Raw genomic sequence first — 16564 nt, forward strand, 5'->3', positions numbered from 1 at the left:
ATAGCTCCAGGGCATGAAGTGTGATATAGTGCAGTACAAACTTTGGAGGAAAGGTCTAACAGTCTGGCTCCAAGCATGCCACAACCATATATAGTTCAGGGAAAATGTTTACATGTGAGTTTTTGATGTTTCAAATCAAAAGCAAGGGCTTGTAATTCCAAACCCTGGCAAGGGAGTGATCATAGTTAATTACATTTATGATGACTGGAAAAATTCTGTTTTGGGTTGTTGATGATATATCAGATAAACACTTCTTAAGTTTATAAGAGCAAGTGACTACTGTAACTTCAAATGAGCAAAGATGAGAAGATGGAAATCTAAAATGACTGGAGAGGAGGAGCAGATGGATTATATTCTATAACAGTGCTATAAGAAAGAGAATGAAATTAAAATAGAAAACTGTTGATTGAACATTAGGATAAACAGTTCTGATAGTTGGGATCACCGTAAGAAGTAGTGGAAATCTAGAAACCCAAAACAATGTTTCAGTTTCATGCACTGAACAGTTAATAATGGAAAAATCGCAGTATTAATTAGCTGCTGTGTTCCTCAAGATATTTCACAACATACTTTTGTTTCTTTCTTTTTGTTTGTTTACAGTTAACCCACATTCTCTCCTCTGTTAGGAGTCAGAAAAGCAAAGACTTGCCACGTGCTGGGCAGCAACTTGAAAACACGCTGAGTACAATCTGTGCTTGTCATGAATGTGCCACCATCAGGGTGCTGGTGGACTGCCAGCTGCACTTCTCACCACACTTATCTGCTGCACTCTGAGCCAGTGGTCGTGAGACAGGTGCAGTCTGGAAACTGGGCAGCCACAACATTATGATGCTTACTCTGACCAGGCAAACAGAATATATTCTCAGATTCAGCAGAGGACGTGGGCTTCTACCTGCTGGCTTGGTACCCAGAGTAAAAGGGCAGGTGACTGTGGACTCAGGAGCGCTAATGTATGTCAAGGGAAAGTGGTCTCACAAAGAAAAGTGCAAGTACTGTTCCTTCCTGCTGACAGTACAAATGCAGCCTTGAAAATTTAATTACATTTAGGGTTAGCACACGTACTGGGGAGAGACAGACATGAGGATGTCCATATAGAATTCTGGTCATTTTGAGATTTAATTTGGGCTGAGAGGTGATTTTTTTTTTCCTTCTAAATTCTAATTTATAGGGTTGGGTAGTGAAAACTGGTGCTCTCTCAGCTGTGTCTCGGTAGTGAAATTATATTAATGTTTGCTTCATAGCAAATCTTCCCTAAAAAACATTTAGAGTTAAGACGAAGAGGGCTACACAAGCGAGTGGGTATACATGTGTGTTGGGGAAAACCTACTGCAAAAATCTCTGGGAACAGAACAGTCTGCACAATGTACTCACACCAGATTTTTTGATTTGCAACTGATTTTGCTGATACAAGCTACAAAATCAGAAAGCTTGCAATCTCACCTATTTCAGGAGTTAATGAAGATTTTTATGATAAAATCAAAAATGTGGAAAGAGACTTTGCAGTGTGGTTTTAAAAGGCAGCACTTCTCAGGTTAATACATGTAGTACTCTCAGTTTATAATGTTTACAAATCCTGTAGTCAATGCCTTGGGGTGACAGTAGAAATCTAAAATATGGGGGGTGGAAGACAGAGAGGGAGAGATTTAAGTCCTTCCAGAAGTTCCTCTCCTGCTCTCCTCTGTTCCATCCTTGCTCTTGGTCCTGCTAAACCATCTTATAAACTAAATACAATTTAGTGAGCACACTTAGGAGAGGCTTAATTCCATCTATTTAAAAACCAGAGCAATGCAGTGAACTGTGGAGTTCTGTTTCCCAGGCTTTTCTTTTTTGGAGAATGCTTGTCTTCCCCTCTGTTTAAAAAGAACTGAGGTAATTTCAGGCGCTGCTGCAATCTAAGCAGTCGTGGATACAAATATTTATACTATAGCCTTTTAAAAGAGTGAAAAAAGATAGATAATTTTTAAGTAAGCTGTGCAGAAGTACAAAAAGATTATGACAGCTGGATACTATTTGAAGAATTCTTAGGAGCTCCCTACTGCATTTTTTTAACTTACAATAAAAGATAGTAGAGCTGAAAAGGAAATGGAATGTAATTTTTTCCCCAGCTGTTTATGATAGCAGAGTTTTCTTCTTTAAAAGAGGAATTTAAAATCCATAGCAACTTTTTTCTAATAAGTTAAAGCTATTTGTGAGAAATGGCCAAAGCCCCATGATCAATGGATACCAAACACAAACTAAAAATGAAAGGACAATAAACCTCCACAGCGAAGTAACTTTTGATCACTATAAATTATTATTATTATTATTTTTTTTTTTTTACATGCAATACTCAGTAAGGAATACTGCCAACTGAAACAGATACTATTTCAAAAGGAATCTAGACTTCTCTTTCTTGTTATAAGGGCGATACTTCCTCACATATAGACAACCCAAGTCTACAAATAGCACAGAAATACCTGATCTTACTTTTTTGATAGTGTTATCACTATCAAGGTAACTAGGACACATTAACAAATGTTAATCACAGATAGCAAAAATCGCAACATTTAAGAACTCTACATCAGACCAAAATAGCCATCAGGTACCAGGAATTTTTAGTGTGACGCGGGTGGAAATGGGAACAAGCTGCCTAAAGAAATAAACACAATCTTCAGAAACAAAATATATACATATATTATTTAAAAACAAAAAACAAAAAAACACTCAGCCTGTTTTTCATACAGTGAGGCAGTGGTTCACCTTTACCAAAAGACTGTAATACTATCAAAATTACTGGTGTCCAACCTGATGTCCATCCAGACAGTTTGTTTGTTTCTCAACCCTCTCATCCTATTCCATAATCAAATGAAAATAAAATTCACTCCGAACTTCAGGAATTAATGTGCGGTCATCAGGACAAGAAGAACATGCAAATTCCTCCCACTGAGAATAATAGGAGCATACTTAATGTTTATCAGTTTAAGCTGGTTTTTTCTTGCACTGGAAGCTCATGATACTGAGCCTACTATGTGACACAGTTTGCTTGTAAAGACTGCAAGATACTTTATTACCCAAATATATTCTGGAGTGTTATTCAGCACCTAACAATAACCTATTTTAGTGTTCAAACAAAACATAATTCATAGTCACAAACAGTGCCTAAAACAGCTTAGCGAAATAATGTTTGAACACACTGCTGTTATAAGTCAGCATTTTTTGTCAAGAACTAATTCGCAGAGAAGACTGATTTTAATGATGCATGTAAGGTAACATAAGTAAGGGAGTGTACTATAATCACTGTATAGTCCTTATGAAAATTACTCACAGGTTAGAAACAAGGCCAGAAAACGGGTGTTATTTTTTTACAGATGTTTAGCGTAATTTAATAAGGCCTACATTTATTTCAGAATGAGCATACAGGAGAAATACTGTTTAATGAGTAGCCAATATAAGTTATTATTCCTTGCACTCTATTTAATTTTACATATAAATCCCCAAATCCCCAAACACAACATTTTGCAGTAAAATTCTGCTTTGTCTATTTTAATGGCACAACTGTTGAAATGTTATCTTTACAACAGCAGTCATACACACACACACAAAAAAGCCTGCAACAGTGAAGCCTGATACAGAAACAATTGATTTTTCCGTAGCCATTGGGTTTAGGAAATTGCAGGCAGTAGAAAAGAATCTTTGCTACTTTTTAATTGAGTGCTGATTTATTCTACACAAATCTACTTTCTTAAATTCTCTGCACTGAGTGATTAAAAGGTGTAATTTTAAAGAATTTTACAGTGAATTAATCTCTTTCTGCAGGAGAAAGCCTCTAGCTTCAACATATCTCTACAGTAACGTTTCTTCAAATTATTTGTACTCCTTATGCTCTACTTGCTAAGAAACATCTGCCTCAACTTCTTGTTTTAAAGTGCTAAATTGCAGTAACAGTTCTCTAAAGTTTTTAAGCATTTTTTCCACATAAGCAATTGTAGTCATTGTTATGAGATGCTATGTAAAAAAACAAACAAACAAACAAACAAACAAAACCTCCAGTTAAAAACTTAAAAAAACATAGAAGCAGTTGTTTGTTAAAATACGTTACATGGATTTAAAGTAACTATAAATCTTTTTTTTTTTTTTTTTTTTAATTTTTTGAAATACTTACTGTTTCCTTCTTTCCCTGCATTTCAGAAATGCTTCAGGAGTCTTAGTGTTCATCACTCGCATCAGTAGAACAAGCACCTTCAGGGCACTAACCTCTTCTTCAGATAGTTTCCTCATTTCCCTCTGATTAACTTCTAAGATTTATATTCTCTAACCAGAAATAGGTGGCAGTCAAACTTCTCAGATCATTGATAGAAATCTGAAGTACTGTCATAGTTTACAGCAGTCATTAATGGGGAAAGGGATGTGCCTTTAAGCTATACAAATCACAAGAGATAGCTCCCCTCACTTATCCTGCCAAAAGTTTATTAATTAAAAAAAATACTGAATTTCATCAAACAATCACTATTATTCCTTTCTCCTTCATGGAAATGTAAGACACAATATTGCTTAAAATCAATTCTTCCAAAAGGGAGAAATACTGACCACGTAGACAAGTTTAAATTTAAAGATTTAAATCCAAATCCCTGTTTTAAAATTAAAGCATTTAATGATCCAGCGAGGCCTTCACTGCAACACATAATAGCCAACATATACCCCAATGGCATTTTTTTAAATCCCATAAAAATTCAAATTGCGTCTTTGTTATTTTAATGTCTGTATCTCAGATACCTATAAAGCAATTACATTTACAGCCAACTTATAATGTGTAACAGCAACCTGACACAGTGGAAACATTTACATGGTACTTGACAGACAAAAGAGTAAATCCCATTCCTTTTCATTCAGCGTGGTTTTCCTAGCCCTACCCAGAAACCTAATCAAATAGATGTCTTCTATGGCGTGCCTTAAAGTTACTTTGCACAAAGAGGGAGGTGGAAAGCAGAGGAAATTCCAGACCTGATGCATGTGCCACCTTTTCAGATTAAAATTCCTTGTCAGTTGACTAGTCCAGCAAAATCCCAGCGAGAACTCAGTTATGGAAAGTTCTTGTCACTGTAGGCTGGATACCCCACAGGCAATTTCTGTTATTCCCAACAGTAATGACATCATAAACCAGAACAACCTTGACATCAAAGAGCACCACTGCAAAATATGAATTTGCCAGAGCTATTTCCGCAGGAATTCTTCCTTCTTCCTGCCAAACCAGTAACACTGAATATGCTTAGTGCCTTTGAATGCCAACATTTACAATGCACTGTTCAGTTACTGCTGCTGAATGCTTGGGTGTGTATTAGAGGGGGCACTACAACAAATATTGCAAGCTCTTTCACAGTCACTTTTTGATGAAAAGGACCTAAAAAGAACACAAAGTTTGAGGATTTCCGTTTACTACCAACCTGCTGGTGACCAACCCATAGTCAACAACAGGGGTATTTTGTGGAGACCTGGTCATCTGACATACTTAGCCTCTTCCTCCTTCAACTCCTGCTGAGCAGCAACGATACTGTCATTGCTATAACTGTTCTTGGCCTACAGCCTAGGAAGACTTCCACTGGAATCATAATTTTCAGTTGTTTTAGAGAGTAAATCTCATTTCAACATAAATGATAGAAATCTTATTAAAATGGATGTTTAAAAAAACCTGATTAAGTACTGCAAATGGGAGCAAAGCAAATGGAACTAGGGGAAAATAAGTGAAACCTTTTGTTGCTAGATTTACTTAAAAGCATTTTCATGATTAAATGTGAAATTTGCTGGTTTCTGAAGAAAGCCTACTGCTATTTCCATTAATGGTAAAACCAATTCTGTTTTAGAACTGAGGTTCTGAGGCACATATTCATGGCAATTTTATATTTCTCAGGAATATGGGATTCAGTTAAATTGTATATAATATTACCATTTCTACTGTTCTGCTTAAAGGCATAAAACTAAGAAAAACACATAATAGACATCTCCATGAAAACATGAAAAGCATCTTGCATATATACTAAAATTGTGCACGATAAGTATATCCAATTTACTTAGTGCTGGAAACTAAGAGAGAAATCCAGTGGGTCCGGAGATACATTTTTGGCCATCATTTCCCTTTGCTGGAGCACATCAGCTACTTATTAGAGTCTGGTAAAATGTACTGTACTCCAGGCTGCTTCCTGGCAGCTTGTATTGATTGAAGTATTTATTTAATAATTAATCATCTCCTGAATTAAACTCTACCATGTGTATTCAGCAATGTCTATGGATGCCTTACATACATTGATACAAAATGAAAACAATGGACTGAGGTTCTCTAATTTTAGGAGAATTAATAAATAAATAAATAGTAGAATTAAGTTTTCTTAAGTATTTAGTTTTCCAGGAAGAAAATAAGATAACCTGACAAACAACTTGAAAGACGGAAATACTTTTAAGCTGCAATAATAAAAGCCTAAGTAAGGGGTTCGAAGTTCTACGTAAATAGGGAACTCCAAATTTGGTTTAGTAGTTTTAGTGAAACTGAATAAAAATACAACATCTGTATCTCATATATAGACAGGAAACACTTAAAATCCCCAAAGTTTGGAGTCTGTATGCAGGGAAATACTGATCCCAGTAATCAGAACCTGTGATGCTGGTGCCTTGGGCAAGTACAACACTGAAATGGAACTGGTATCTCCTCCCCTCTTTTGTATTTTCTACCATCAGCATCCCATTATATGTAGTTGAATTATCTGAGATGATAGTTACTAGTCCACGGATACAGAGACAGCTTGTTCCCAGAAGCATTACTAGCTTAGAGGATGCCACACAGAGTTTTATGGAGCACTGCAGGGCATGTCTTACCAACTGCTAGATGTCTGCTAGACCAAGAAGTGCCAGTGCTGAGCTGAAGGCTAGCAGTACAGCTAGATCCCAGCTAGCTCTCTGTTGAGACACCAGGTTAGCTATTCACCACCTCCCGTCATCACATCCCTGCCACCTAAGTATCTCCATTAGCCACCGTGCTACAATCTCCACCTCTTAATACCCTAGATAACCCTGCAGGCTGCAGAACTTGCACAATTCAATCAGGCCTGGAAAATGATGAGCACAGGAATAGGATCTATCATCATAGCAGTGCCACAAAGCCAGAAGACTGAGAAGCATCCTGAAGAGCATTGCTTACAGCACTTTCTGCTCTATGTCACATTTCACGCAGGGTAGCACTTTAACAGCATAGACACTTGTCAGACTATGACCACCCCTTCCTAAACAGACATGTCTTCTGGAGTTGTTACCATTAACAACTCCCATATTGTTTCCTTGGAGGGCAGTCTAGCATGAAAACACCACTGCCTATCCCAGAGCTACCGAGGGAACAAAAAAAACAACCTTTTTTTTGTCATTTGTTGAATTTAAAAAGGACAGATACACAGTTTCAGATTCAAATTCTGAGGCCATGGTTTGTAACATAGCCCGAATATGCATCAGAAATAACTCTATCCAGCATACCACCCCCCCACACACACACTTATGTATTATTCCTTCATCAACAGAACGTATGAAAATTACCAAAAACGCAGAAGAGACTTGTCATTTCCATTTCTTAAACCAGCCTGAAAAAATACTAACTCATATAAATGAAAAAATATTTTCCTCAATGAGCTGTGGAAACATGCTCATATGTCCATGAATGCTGTCAGATCATTATCATCTTAACACTGGAACAAGAAGATCACATCTACCTCTCTAGATGTAGTGTAGCCAATAAGCTGACCCTTCAGAAGATGTGGTTTAAACAAGAAGGCAGAGGAGGGAAAGCAGGGACCAAAAAAGAAGAGCAGTAGGAGAGAAGAAACAGGAGGAAAAGAAGGAAAAATGTGAAAAAATACCTGAATGGAAAATGCATGCTCTCTAGAGGACTCTTATTTTTTTTTTCTTTTTTTCTTTCTTTTCTTCCATAAGTCTATGTTTCCTAGATACTTTAATAAATGGATTTTGATCGTAATTTACTGCATTATAAAGTAAAAATTGGACCCACACATCACAACTTCTAATATCAATCCATTCTACAGACACATTAGCACAGAAAAATAGCGCAGGAGATAATCCATTCATGCTGGGAAACCAATTATTGTATAACAATATCTGCAGAGCAAAGCTCTTACAGTGTAAACATCCACTGTGTAATATAAATGCTTACAAAATCTTACTGAATCAAGACTTATGCTCTGATACTGTTCCTTAGACATACTGTTTTATTATCAAAATTCAAAAGATCTAACTCTAGATCTCTATCAACTATAAACTTAGGTAATTTTGTATTTGAGTAGTACCATCAACCTATATGGCATTACCAGAATGTGTCTGCAGATTATTTGAATAAGACTGAGGAGGACTAGGGATACTGATAGCTTATTTCCAGAAAGGTATCTGCTCAACCAGTCATAGAGGAAAAGTTCTTAATACTGATATTCTAAAAGATTAACAGTTGACATAAGACATGATCTTCAGAACAAATAGCCATTTAAAAAAAATAATAATTCAAGCTTTTTCTTCGGAATAAACTGTGCTTACTACTCACCTGTTAATCTTTTATTCTAAAACACTGAGCATAAGAGATGATTATTTTGCAAACATAAGATATCAGTTTCGATGTATAAACATCATGATGACTTAACAAAAGAGAACATCTCAAAATTTTTTGTTTTATGAGACCTCCAACAAAGATATTCTTTCCTGTATTTTCCTAACGGCTACAGATGTTAAGGATACCAAATGTTTCTAGTGGAAAAAGGAGATCAGGTTAAGGACAAGACCTTTCCTGCTACAGTAAATGTGTCAAAATAGAGTGCTGTTACCAAATAAAATACTTTTAAGCCTATACTTCCCCAGAACTTCATAATGACTAATTCCCACTGAACAGAAAAGAAGGACAGGAGGACCATCAGCGTGTAGAAAAAAAAGCGTCAGTATGACATCATTGCCTGTCTGCTAGGCCGGAAAGGAAGAAAGGGATTATCTGAATAGTGAACATCTGGATTTTGTATATAAAGGCAATGAAGACTCTATACATATTAATACACTGAGTTCCACTGAATTTTATCTTACAGAGAAACAGTAGTGCTATGACATGCTTTTATAATGAAAAAGCAACTGAAATTCCAGTGGTCTGGGTTAATGCATTATAAGATATACATACAGATTTATCATTCAATGCTTATTTATGACATTTAATTGAAAAAAATCAGCAGATAATTGAAAATAAAATTAAAGTAATGTAGTTTGATAAAACTGGTTCTATTCTTTCTGTTAGTGTTTCAGATAAAAAGCTTGTAAATAATATAATTCTGAACACATTGAAATTCAAAATGTATTCAATTCTCCACCCTGGTAAGGTAAAGACTGCTTGAGAAAAATGTTACATCTGAAATGCTTCTGTTCCTAAAGAATACAATTTAAACTAAAATTATATTTTTGCATTTTTTTTTACAACACAGCATAGATATACGGTGTAAGTAGCAACTCTACGAGTTGTTTATAGACACAACTAATCTGTGTATAACAACTCCCTAAATTTGCCATGTAAAAAATCCATTTCTCTTAATTCTAGGTTAGAATAATATATAAAGAATCATTCTTACCTTGCACTGTTAGAGTTGCTGATGCTTCAGCTTTTCCAACCATATTTTCTGCAATGCAAGTATATGAGCCCATGTCTCCTGCCATAACTTTCCGTATTTTCAAGGTATGATCATCACGGATTTCGTATCTTTAAATATACATAGTAATATATAATGAACAAGAACAAAGGTAGAACTTTGTACAACTTTTGTAAAGGGTAGGAAGAAATACAGTGTTTTACCTCTGAAATATTTTTATGTATACATTTCCCATATAAATAAAAATATTTAAAAATGATTGTAAATCAATAATGTAAAAACAAAGGTTTTGAAGCAAAATATATATTTATAAATTTGAAAACCTGACTCTGATTTCATTTGCAACACAAGTCAGTTTCACTGGCATCAGCAGAATTTCACTAGGGTAATACAATTATAAGGTTCTACCACAGAACTTTTTAATTATTAGAACTCTCTTAACAGGTAAATTTAATAATAGTAATCATTCTCGCCATACTTTTTCCATCTGAATGAAGGATTTTATTTTTTTTTTTAATATGGTTGAAAAGAAAATATTGTCCTCAGAAAAATCAGAATTGCTTAAATTTCAGTGTAAATCACAACTCATTCAATAATTTTTCTAAAGTATGATGTGTGGCCTTTCACAATTTCCTGTTCTTTCATAACCTGTTTTTTTCTCTTCTTTGTATAATGCTTTCAATGTGTTTCTCTTCATGGAAGCATACTTTCCTCTTAAAATTGCAATACTTTTTATTAAAGTTATAGACTAGATTAACAGAAAAATGAATTTGGATGACAGGAGCCAACTGTTACTGTGTCTTCTTTCAAATCCCTCCTGCTATCCTCAACAGGTTTTCAACTGATGTATGTATGGGTGTTTCAAGTAAATAAATATATAATCTATCACAGAATTATATTTCCTTTTAATAAGGTGTTTTACTTATTGGCCTGAATTAGAGCAAGGACAGAAAGAAACTAAATTAGAGATTTAATAAGAAAACCATATATAACCAAGACAGTTTGGTACATTAACAGACTACATTTTACATCAATTGCAATTCCAGTATACACTTCTTGATGTTGTAACCTGATTTATTAACTGTTATACATTCCCTCAAAGTTTTAATAATTACAGAAGGTTTTTCAGGTGAAGTCTGAGTCTATTTCAGATATTACTGACTGAACTGAGTTTTTTTTTTTTAAACGTGTTAACACAACAAAAGGCTTAGAACAAGCAATTCTTAAGTTTTAATATAATTGATAACTTCAAATCGAGCTTAATGTCTTATGAGGCTTTTTCTATTCAAGAAAAAGAAATGTTAGCAGTCAAATGTTGAATGGCAACATCATATACCAAACTAAATGTCATCAGAAAGTTAACTACATATACTGTACCTTGCTTTAGGTAATTCCCCGTCATCTTTCCTCCATCTTACTGTAGGGACGGGGTCACCTCTTGCCTCACATTTAAACTCAGCACTATCATCCACAGTTACAGCCAGATTACTTGGTCTCTTCACAAAAGATGGTCTTTCTAAAGGAAAAAAAAAAAAAAAAAAAAGGATTAAAGGATTAGTTCAGCAGTTTTGTGACTGAATTGTGATTTTCCCTCAGTTCCAGCTGTTAGAGAAACAGGAACAGTGGGATGAATCCAATGGAGCTGATTTTGCCACTGCTCCTCTAGCTCCTTGCCCCAGGACAGAAGCTCAGACAACAAGCAGAAGATTTGTAGCTGTGTAAATTATTCGTCTCAGTACAGTAGTCTCAATGGTAATTCAGGATCCAAGCTTATTTCTTAGATATCATCACATCATAGAACCATAGAATGGTTTGGATTGGAAGGGACCTTAAAGACCATCTAGTTCCCACCCCCCTGCCATAGGCAGGGACACCTCCCACCAGACCAGGTTGCTCAAAGCGCCATCCAACCTGGCCTTGAACACCTCCAGGGTTGGAGCATCCACAGCTTCTCTGGGCAACCTGCCTCACCACCCTTTGAGTGAAGAATTTCTTCCTAACCTCTAATCTAAATCTCTTCTCTTTTAGTTTAAAACCATTCCCCCTTGTCCTGTCATTGTGTGCCCGAGCAAAAAGCTGCTTTCCATCTTTTTTAATAAGCCTCCTTTAACTACTGAAAAGGTGCAGTAAGGTTACCCAGAAGCCTTCTCTTCTTCAGGCTTAGGTACAACAAATATACCTAAAGAAAATCACATCTTATTGAATACGCAAATTGAATACACATTGACCCTTAAAAAGAAGCAGACCTGCTGCAAGGCCTCAGACAAATGACTACTCACCTGCTGCACTGCTTCAAAAAGACAGAAGGCAAAAACTAAATACTATCTTACTAGAGGTTTTGACTCAATGGTGCATATAAATTCTAAGTAATGCCCAGCACACTAGCTCTATGAGGTTGCTTGCATGTCAGCAGCAGCTAGCACATGATGGTCATTTCAAGTACTACATTAGAAAGAGAAAATTTTCTTTCATGAGCACACACAAAATAAAGTAAGCCAAAAATACCTACAATGTCTTCTCTCTAATTCTTGCTAATAAACACTGCTGTTATCCCCGACTCACATCGTAGGACATGGATGACCCCAGCCCTGGTTCACCAGAGTCAGAAATACACATTTTGCAAAATTCTCTCAGTCTTTCTGAAACGGCATCTCAGCACAGGCTGTGCTATTGTGGCAACCTAGCTAGAAGCTAGAAATTTCAAGAAAGGAATCCATACACTTTGCTACCTGCAACAGGGTCCAAAGTTTATGGTGCTGTACTGTCCATAGAGTTTTATACCAGAGTGGTGCAGTGAGGTTTGCACATGCACGAGGAAGAAAAGTATTTGAAGAATTACTGGGATACTCCAAGAAGAATTACTCATCCAGAGAGGCAGCATCAAATGACAAAAAAGATGTCCAAAAAAGAACATGAGAGCACTTTGCAGGTTCCTTTGCCTAAGGCAGATGACCTTTTTGCCTATAAAGCTGTGAAAGCTCTGAGAGAAATGAGAAGACAGTTGCATGTTTTGACTTGTATGTATTAAAGATATACATATCATCTCCCTGGAACTGGAAGAGTCTGAAGTCACTGGCACCATCAGGAACTGTGAATACCCAAAAATATGCCACAGATCTCTTATAGGAGTACAAAAGAACCTGACAGAAGGATAAAGAGACAGGTTTATATTCTTAGCATCTGACATTTGTGTTACGTTTGACTAATATCACACTTAACAAATATCACTTTGACTATGCAGATAAGTGTTTACAAATTCAGTATTATAAAACCATGGTGAATGGTTCAAAAAGGACTGAAGTAGAAGTGACAACTAAGCAAAACTCTATAGCAAAATTTCCTTTAGTCTGGAGAATGTCCAGACAAACAGGACACCAGTCTCGTAGAAAACTTTGCTTTGCTTTGCTTTACAACCAGGCTGATTATGCTGTCAGTTCAAGCCTGGTTTTGTATTCAATAAGTGAGAAATAAAACAAGGACCTACAGATATGAATCTAAATCACGACTTAGAAATTAAATTTCTAATTAGTTGTTTTTTAAATTAATTAAATAAAAAATACATTTACAACACCACCCCCCCACCCCCCTCCACCCCCATTTTCTTGTAGATGCAGTAAAACCACAATCCTGAATAAAAGAAAATGTTCCAGATTAAGCATCACAGTAAGAATACTTTGAGGAAGGATATTCAGTTTAATCCTGCAAAATATAAAGGACTGATCTGGTGAGGACATGATTGCTGTGCAACAGCAAAAAAAAACAACAAGAGGCCTACTTTTCTGACAACTCTGTATACTTCTTATCAGTCTACAACTTTCAATAATGAAAATAAGATAAAGTGATATTATCCACACCAAGACAGCATTGTAAAAGTTCAGCAAAGTAAATCCCCATACATATATTCATTTGGACACACTTAAATCACACTATTGTGAATGTTCAGATATACAGCAATAATATCAAAAGCACTTAAATTACAGTAACATCCAGGAACACTTGCAGTGAATGTTTTTGTCACTGTTTCCATTGCCAGATTTTATCTTTTTAGGACTCCTTAAATCTGATGTAAAGATATGACTGCACAATGAGTCTTAATGCTGTGTTTTACATAATTCTGGTTGCACTGTAAAACGAAGAAGGTAGGAACTGTCAGCATGCTTGGCCAAACAATTATTGTTACAAATGAGTTGTGTTTTTTTTTCCATACTTCTGTAGACTCTTTTGTGTGCCTGATCCATTTGTATTCTATGTACTTATAAAATATTTACCTGAAGGCAAAGTTTCCTCCACTTCAGAGTGCCATCAGCCCCACCTCTGAAGAACTGGGATTCAAGCACAACTGCAATATTCAGTTTCAGCATATTTTGTATATCTCACTTATGAAACATGGAAGATCTCTACAACACTGTTTTGTTTTTCTGCATTTTAATCTTTATTTCCTTTTTAATATATCCAATGTTTAATATTCATTTTTTGAGGGATGCCACTGAAGAGAACAGAACAAAATAGAATAGCTCAGTTGGAAGGGACCTACAAAGATCATCAAGTCCAACTGCATGACCACTTCAGGGCTAACCAAAAGTCAAAGTATATGAATGAGGGCATTACCCAAATGCCTCTTGAACACTGACAGGCATGGGGCATGAACCACCTCACTAGGAAGCCTGTTTCAGCATTTGACCACCCTTATGGTGAAGAAACTTTTCCCAATGTCCAGTCTGAACCTACCCTGGCACTGCTTTGTGCCATTCTCTTGTGTCCTTTCATCAGTGATCAGGGAACAGAGACTGACACCTCCCTCTCTGCTTCTCCTCAGGAAGCTTCAAAGAGCAGTGAGTTCGCCTCTCGGCCTCCTCTTCTCCAGACCAGACAACCCAGGTGTCCTCAGCCTTTCCACACAGCACATGCCTTCCAACCAGCCTTTTTACCAGCTTTGCTGCCCTCTTCTTTCAAAGCTTTCAAAGATATTAAGATCCTTTTTATATTGTGAAGCCCAGAAATGCATGTAATATTCAAGGCAAAGCAGTACCGCTGCTAAACATACCGAGTAATCACTTCTTTTGACCAGCTGGCTATGCTGTTTAATGCACCCCAAAATGTGTTTTGTCCTCTTGGCTGCCCACTGCTGGCTCATGCTAAGACTGCTATCGACCAGCATCCCCAGATCCCTTACAGCTGAGCTGCTCTCAAGTCACTTGTCTCCCCCTCTGTACCTGTGTCCAGCGTTACTCGGTCCCAGGTACAGAATCCAGCATTTTCCTTTGTTGAACTTCATGCTGTTGCTAATTGCCCAGTTCTCCAATCTATCTAGATCCCTCTGCAATACCCCTTATCCCTTCAGGAAGTCAACAGCACCTCCTAGTTTATCATCAGCAAGCTTGCTGAGGATGCGCTCCGCTCCTGCATCCAGATCATTGATAAAAATGTTGAACAAATTTGAGTCCTGGGCCAGGGCTAGAATTGAGCCCTGAGCCATACCATTCTCTAGGTCAGTTTCCTATCAGAAGAGTAATAGTCCAAGAGCTTTTGTCTGCCCATCCTTAATTCTCTTATTCAAGTGCATAAATGGATAAAGGAAATCACACTGATACTAGTTAAGTATCTATCTTTGTCACGCAATTATTTGGTAAATGCAAGGAAAGCCTAGTAAGGAACACTTTGAAATCTTCTAATATTACAGCCTCTGGCTTATAATCCTCCCTCTGATCTGAAGCAGACCTAAAAGCAAAAGTTCAACTTCCAAATAACCAAAAACCATAAACACAAGATTTATGCTGAAAGATATTAATATATGAAGTCAGCATGTTTCTCATGCCTTTTGACTCATATCTAAGACCCAACTTGAAAAAATGAAGTGTATTAAAGTTTTCTAGACATAGATTGATAAGACAGACAAAGCTTTACTGTCCAGTTTGAAAATAAAAGCTTACTAGTTTCCCCAAACTGAAAATCAGAAATTCATTTGAAGGGAAAACCAGATGGAGTAAAAGGCAAAGAAAGACCTCTTTCTCTAATGAGTCCATCTTACAGGTTTCTAGCAAGAGTACTATTTCCAGCATGAATTATATATAACAGTCTATATTGTGATTCTCTGGTTAGAAGAATAATTAAACAGTACAGTTGACAAGGAGCCCAGTGTCAGGACTTCACTCATGTAACTATAGCCTTCTTTCAATTCTAGATTTTGCTCTGAAGTTCTAAAAGTCTATTTGACAATAAATTTCCATATGAAGTGCTTCAAAGGTTTTCAAATGAAAAAAAAAAAAAAAGGGAACCAGGATGGTGGATCACAGAGATCCTTCCTTAGCTTACAGAAAGTTACCAGACCATCTTGCTGGATATTCAATCTCAACAACTTCAAAATGGCAGATAATTTCACTTCATTAAGGAAAACATTGCTTCATAAAAAACTCTGAGCAGAACCTTAAGTCGCCAGCATCATATTTTTAAAAAGTAGTGAAGAGACATGAAAGTGCCAAAGACTGACAAAACACATCTTAAACCTGAATAAGAAGTTCTGCAGTCAGTAGAACTGCTAGTTTGGATTTTCACAGGGTTGATTTTAGGGACCTATTCGACAGGGTCTATTGGGAAGCAGTTCTAAAAGGCAAAGGAGTCCAGGAAGGCTGGACATTTTTCTAGAACAGAATAAATCTTGAAGGCACAGGAGCAGGCCATCCCTATGTGCTGAAAGATGAGCTGGTGGAGAAGAAGACTAGCATGTCTGCACAGAGAGCTTCTTCAGGAACTCAGAAAAAAAAAACAAAAAAACAAAAAAAAAAAACGAAAAAAAAAAGAAAAAAAAAACGAGAGAGAGACAGACAACTCAGAAGGACTACAAAGATGTTGTGAGGTCATGCAGGGAAGAAATTAGAGGGGCTGAAGTCCAAATAGAGCTTAACTTGGCCACTACAGTAAAAGAC

At 36.5% G+C, this 16564-nt stretch overlaps 1 protein-coding gene across 4 annotated transcripts in view; it reads right to left on the reverse strand.

Moving 5' to 3' along the window:
* The window catches only part of ROBO1 (roundabout guidance receptor 1), a 702920-nt gene that overhangs the window by 72727 nt on the left and 613629 nt on the right, over positions 1 to 16564 (reverse strand). For all 4 annotated transcript variants that reach the window (XM_080587354.1, XM_080587355.1, XM_080587357.1 and 1 more), the window contains 2 exons: positions 11019 to 11157; positions 9624 to 9751 (listed from right to left, as the gene is read on the reverse strand). In XM_080587354.1, the coding sequence (XP_080443480.1) occupies positions 9624 to 9751; positions 11019 to 11157 (267 nt within the window). The remainder of the gene's footprint in view (positions 1 to 9623; positions 9752 to 11018; positions 11158 to 16564) is intronic.

The sequence above is a fragment of the Anser brachyrhynchus genome (genome assembly GCF_964034855.1).
Source record: "Anser brachyrhynchus genome assembly, chromosome: 1".
NCBI lineage: Eukaryota > Metazoa > Chordata > Aves > Anseriformes > Anatidae > Anser > Anser brachyrhynchus.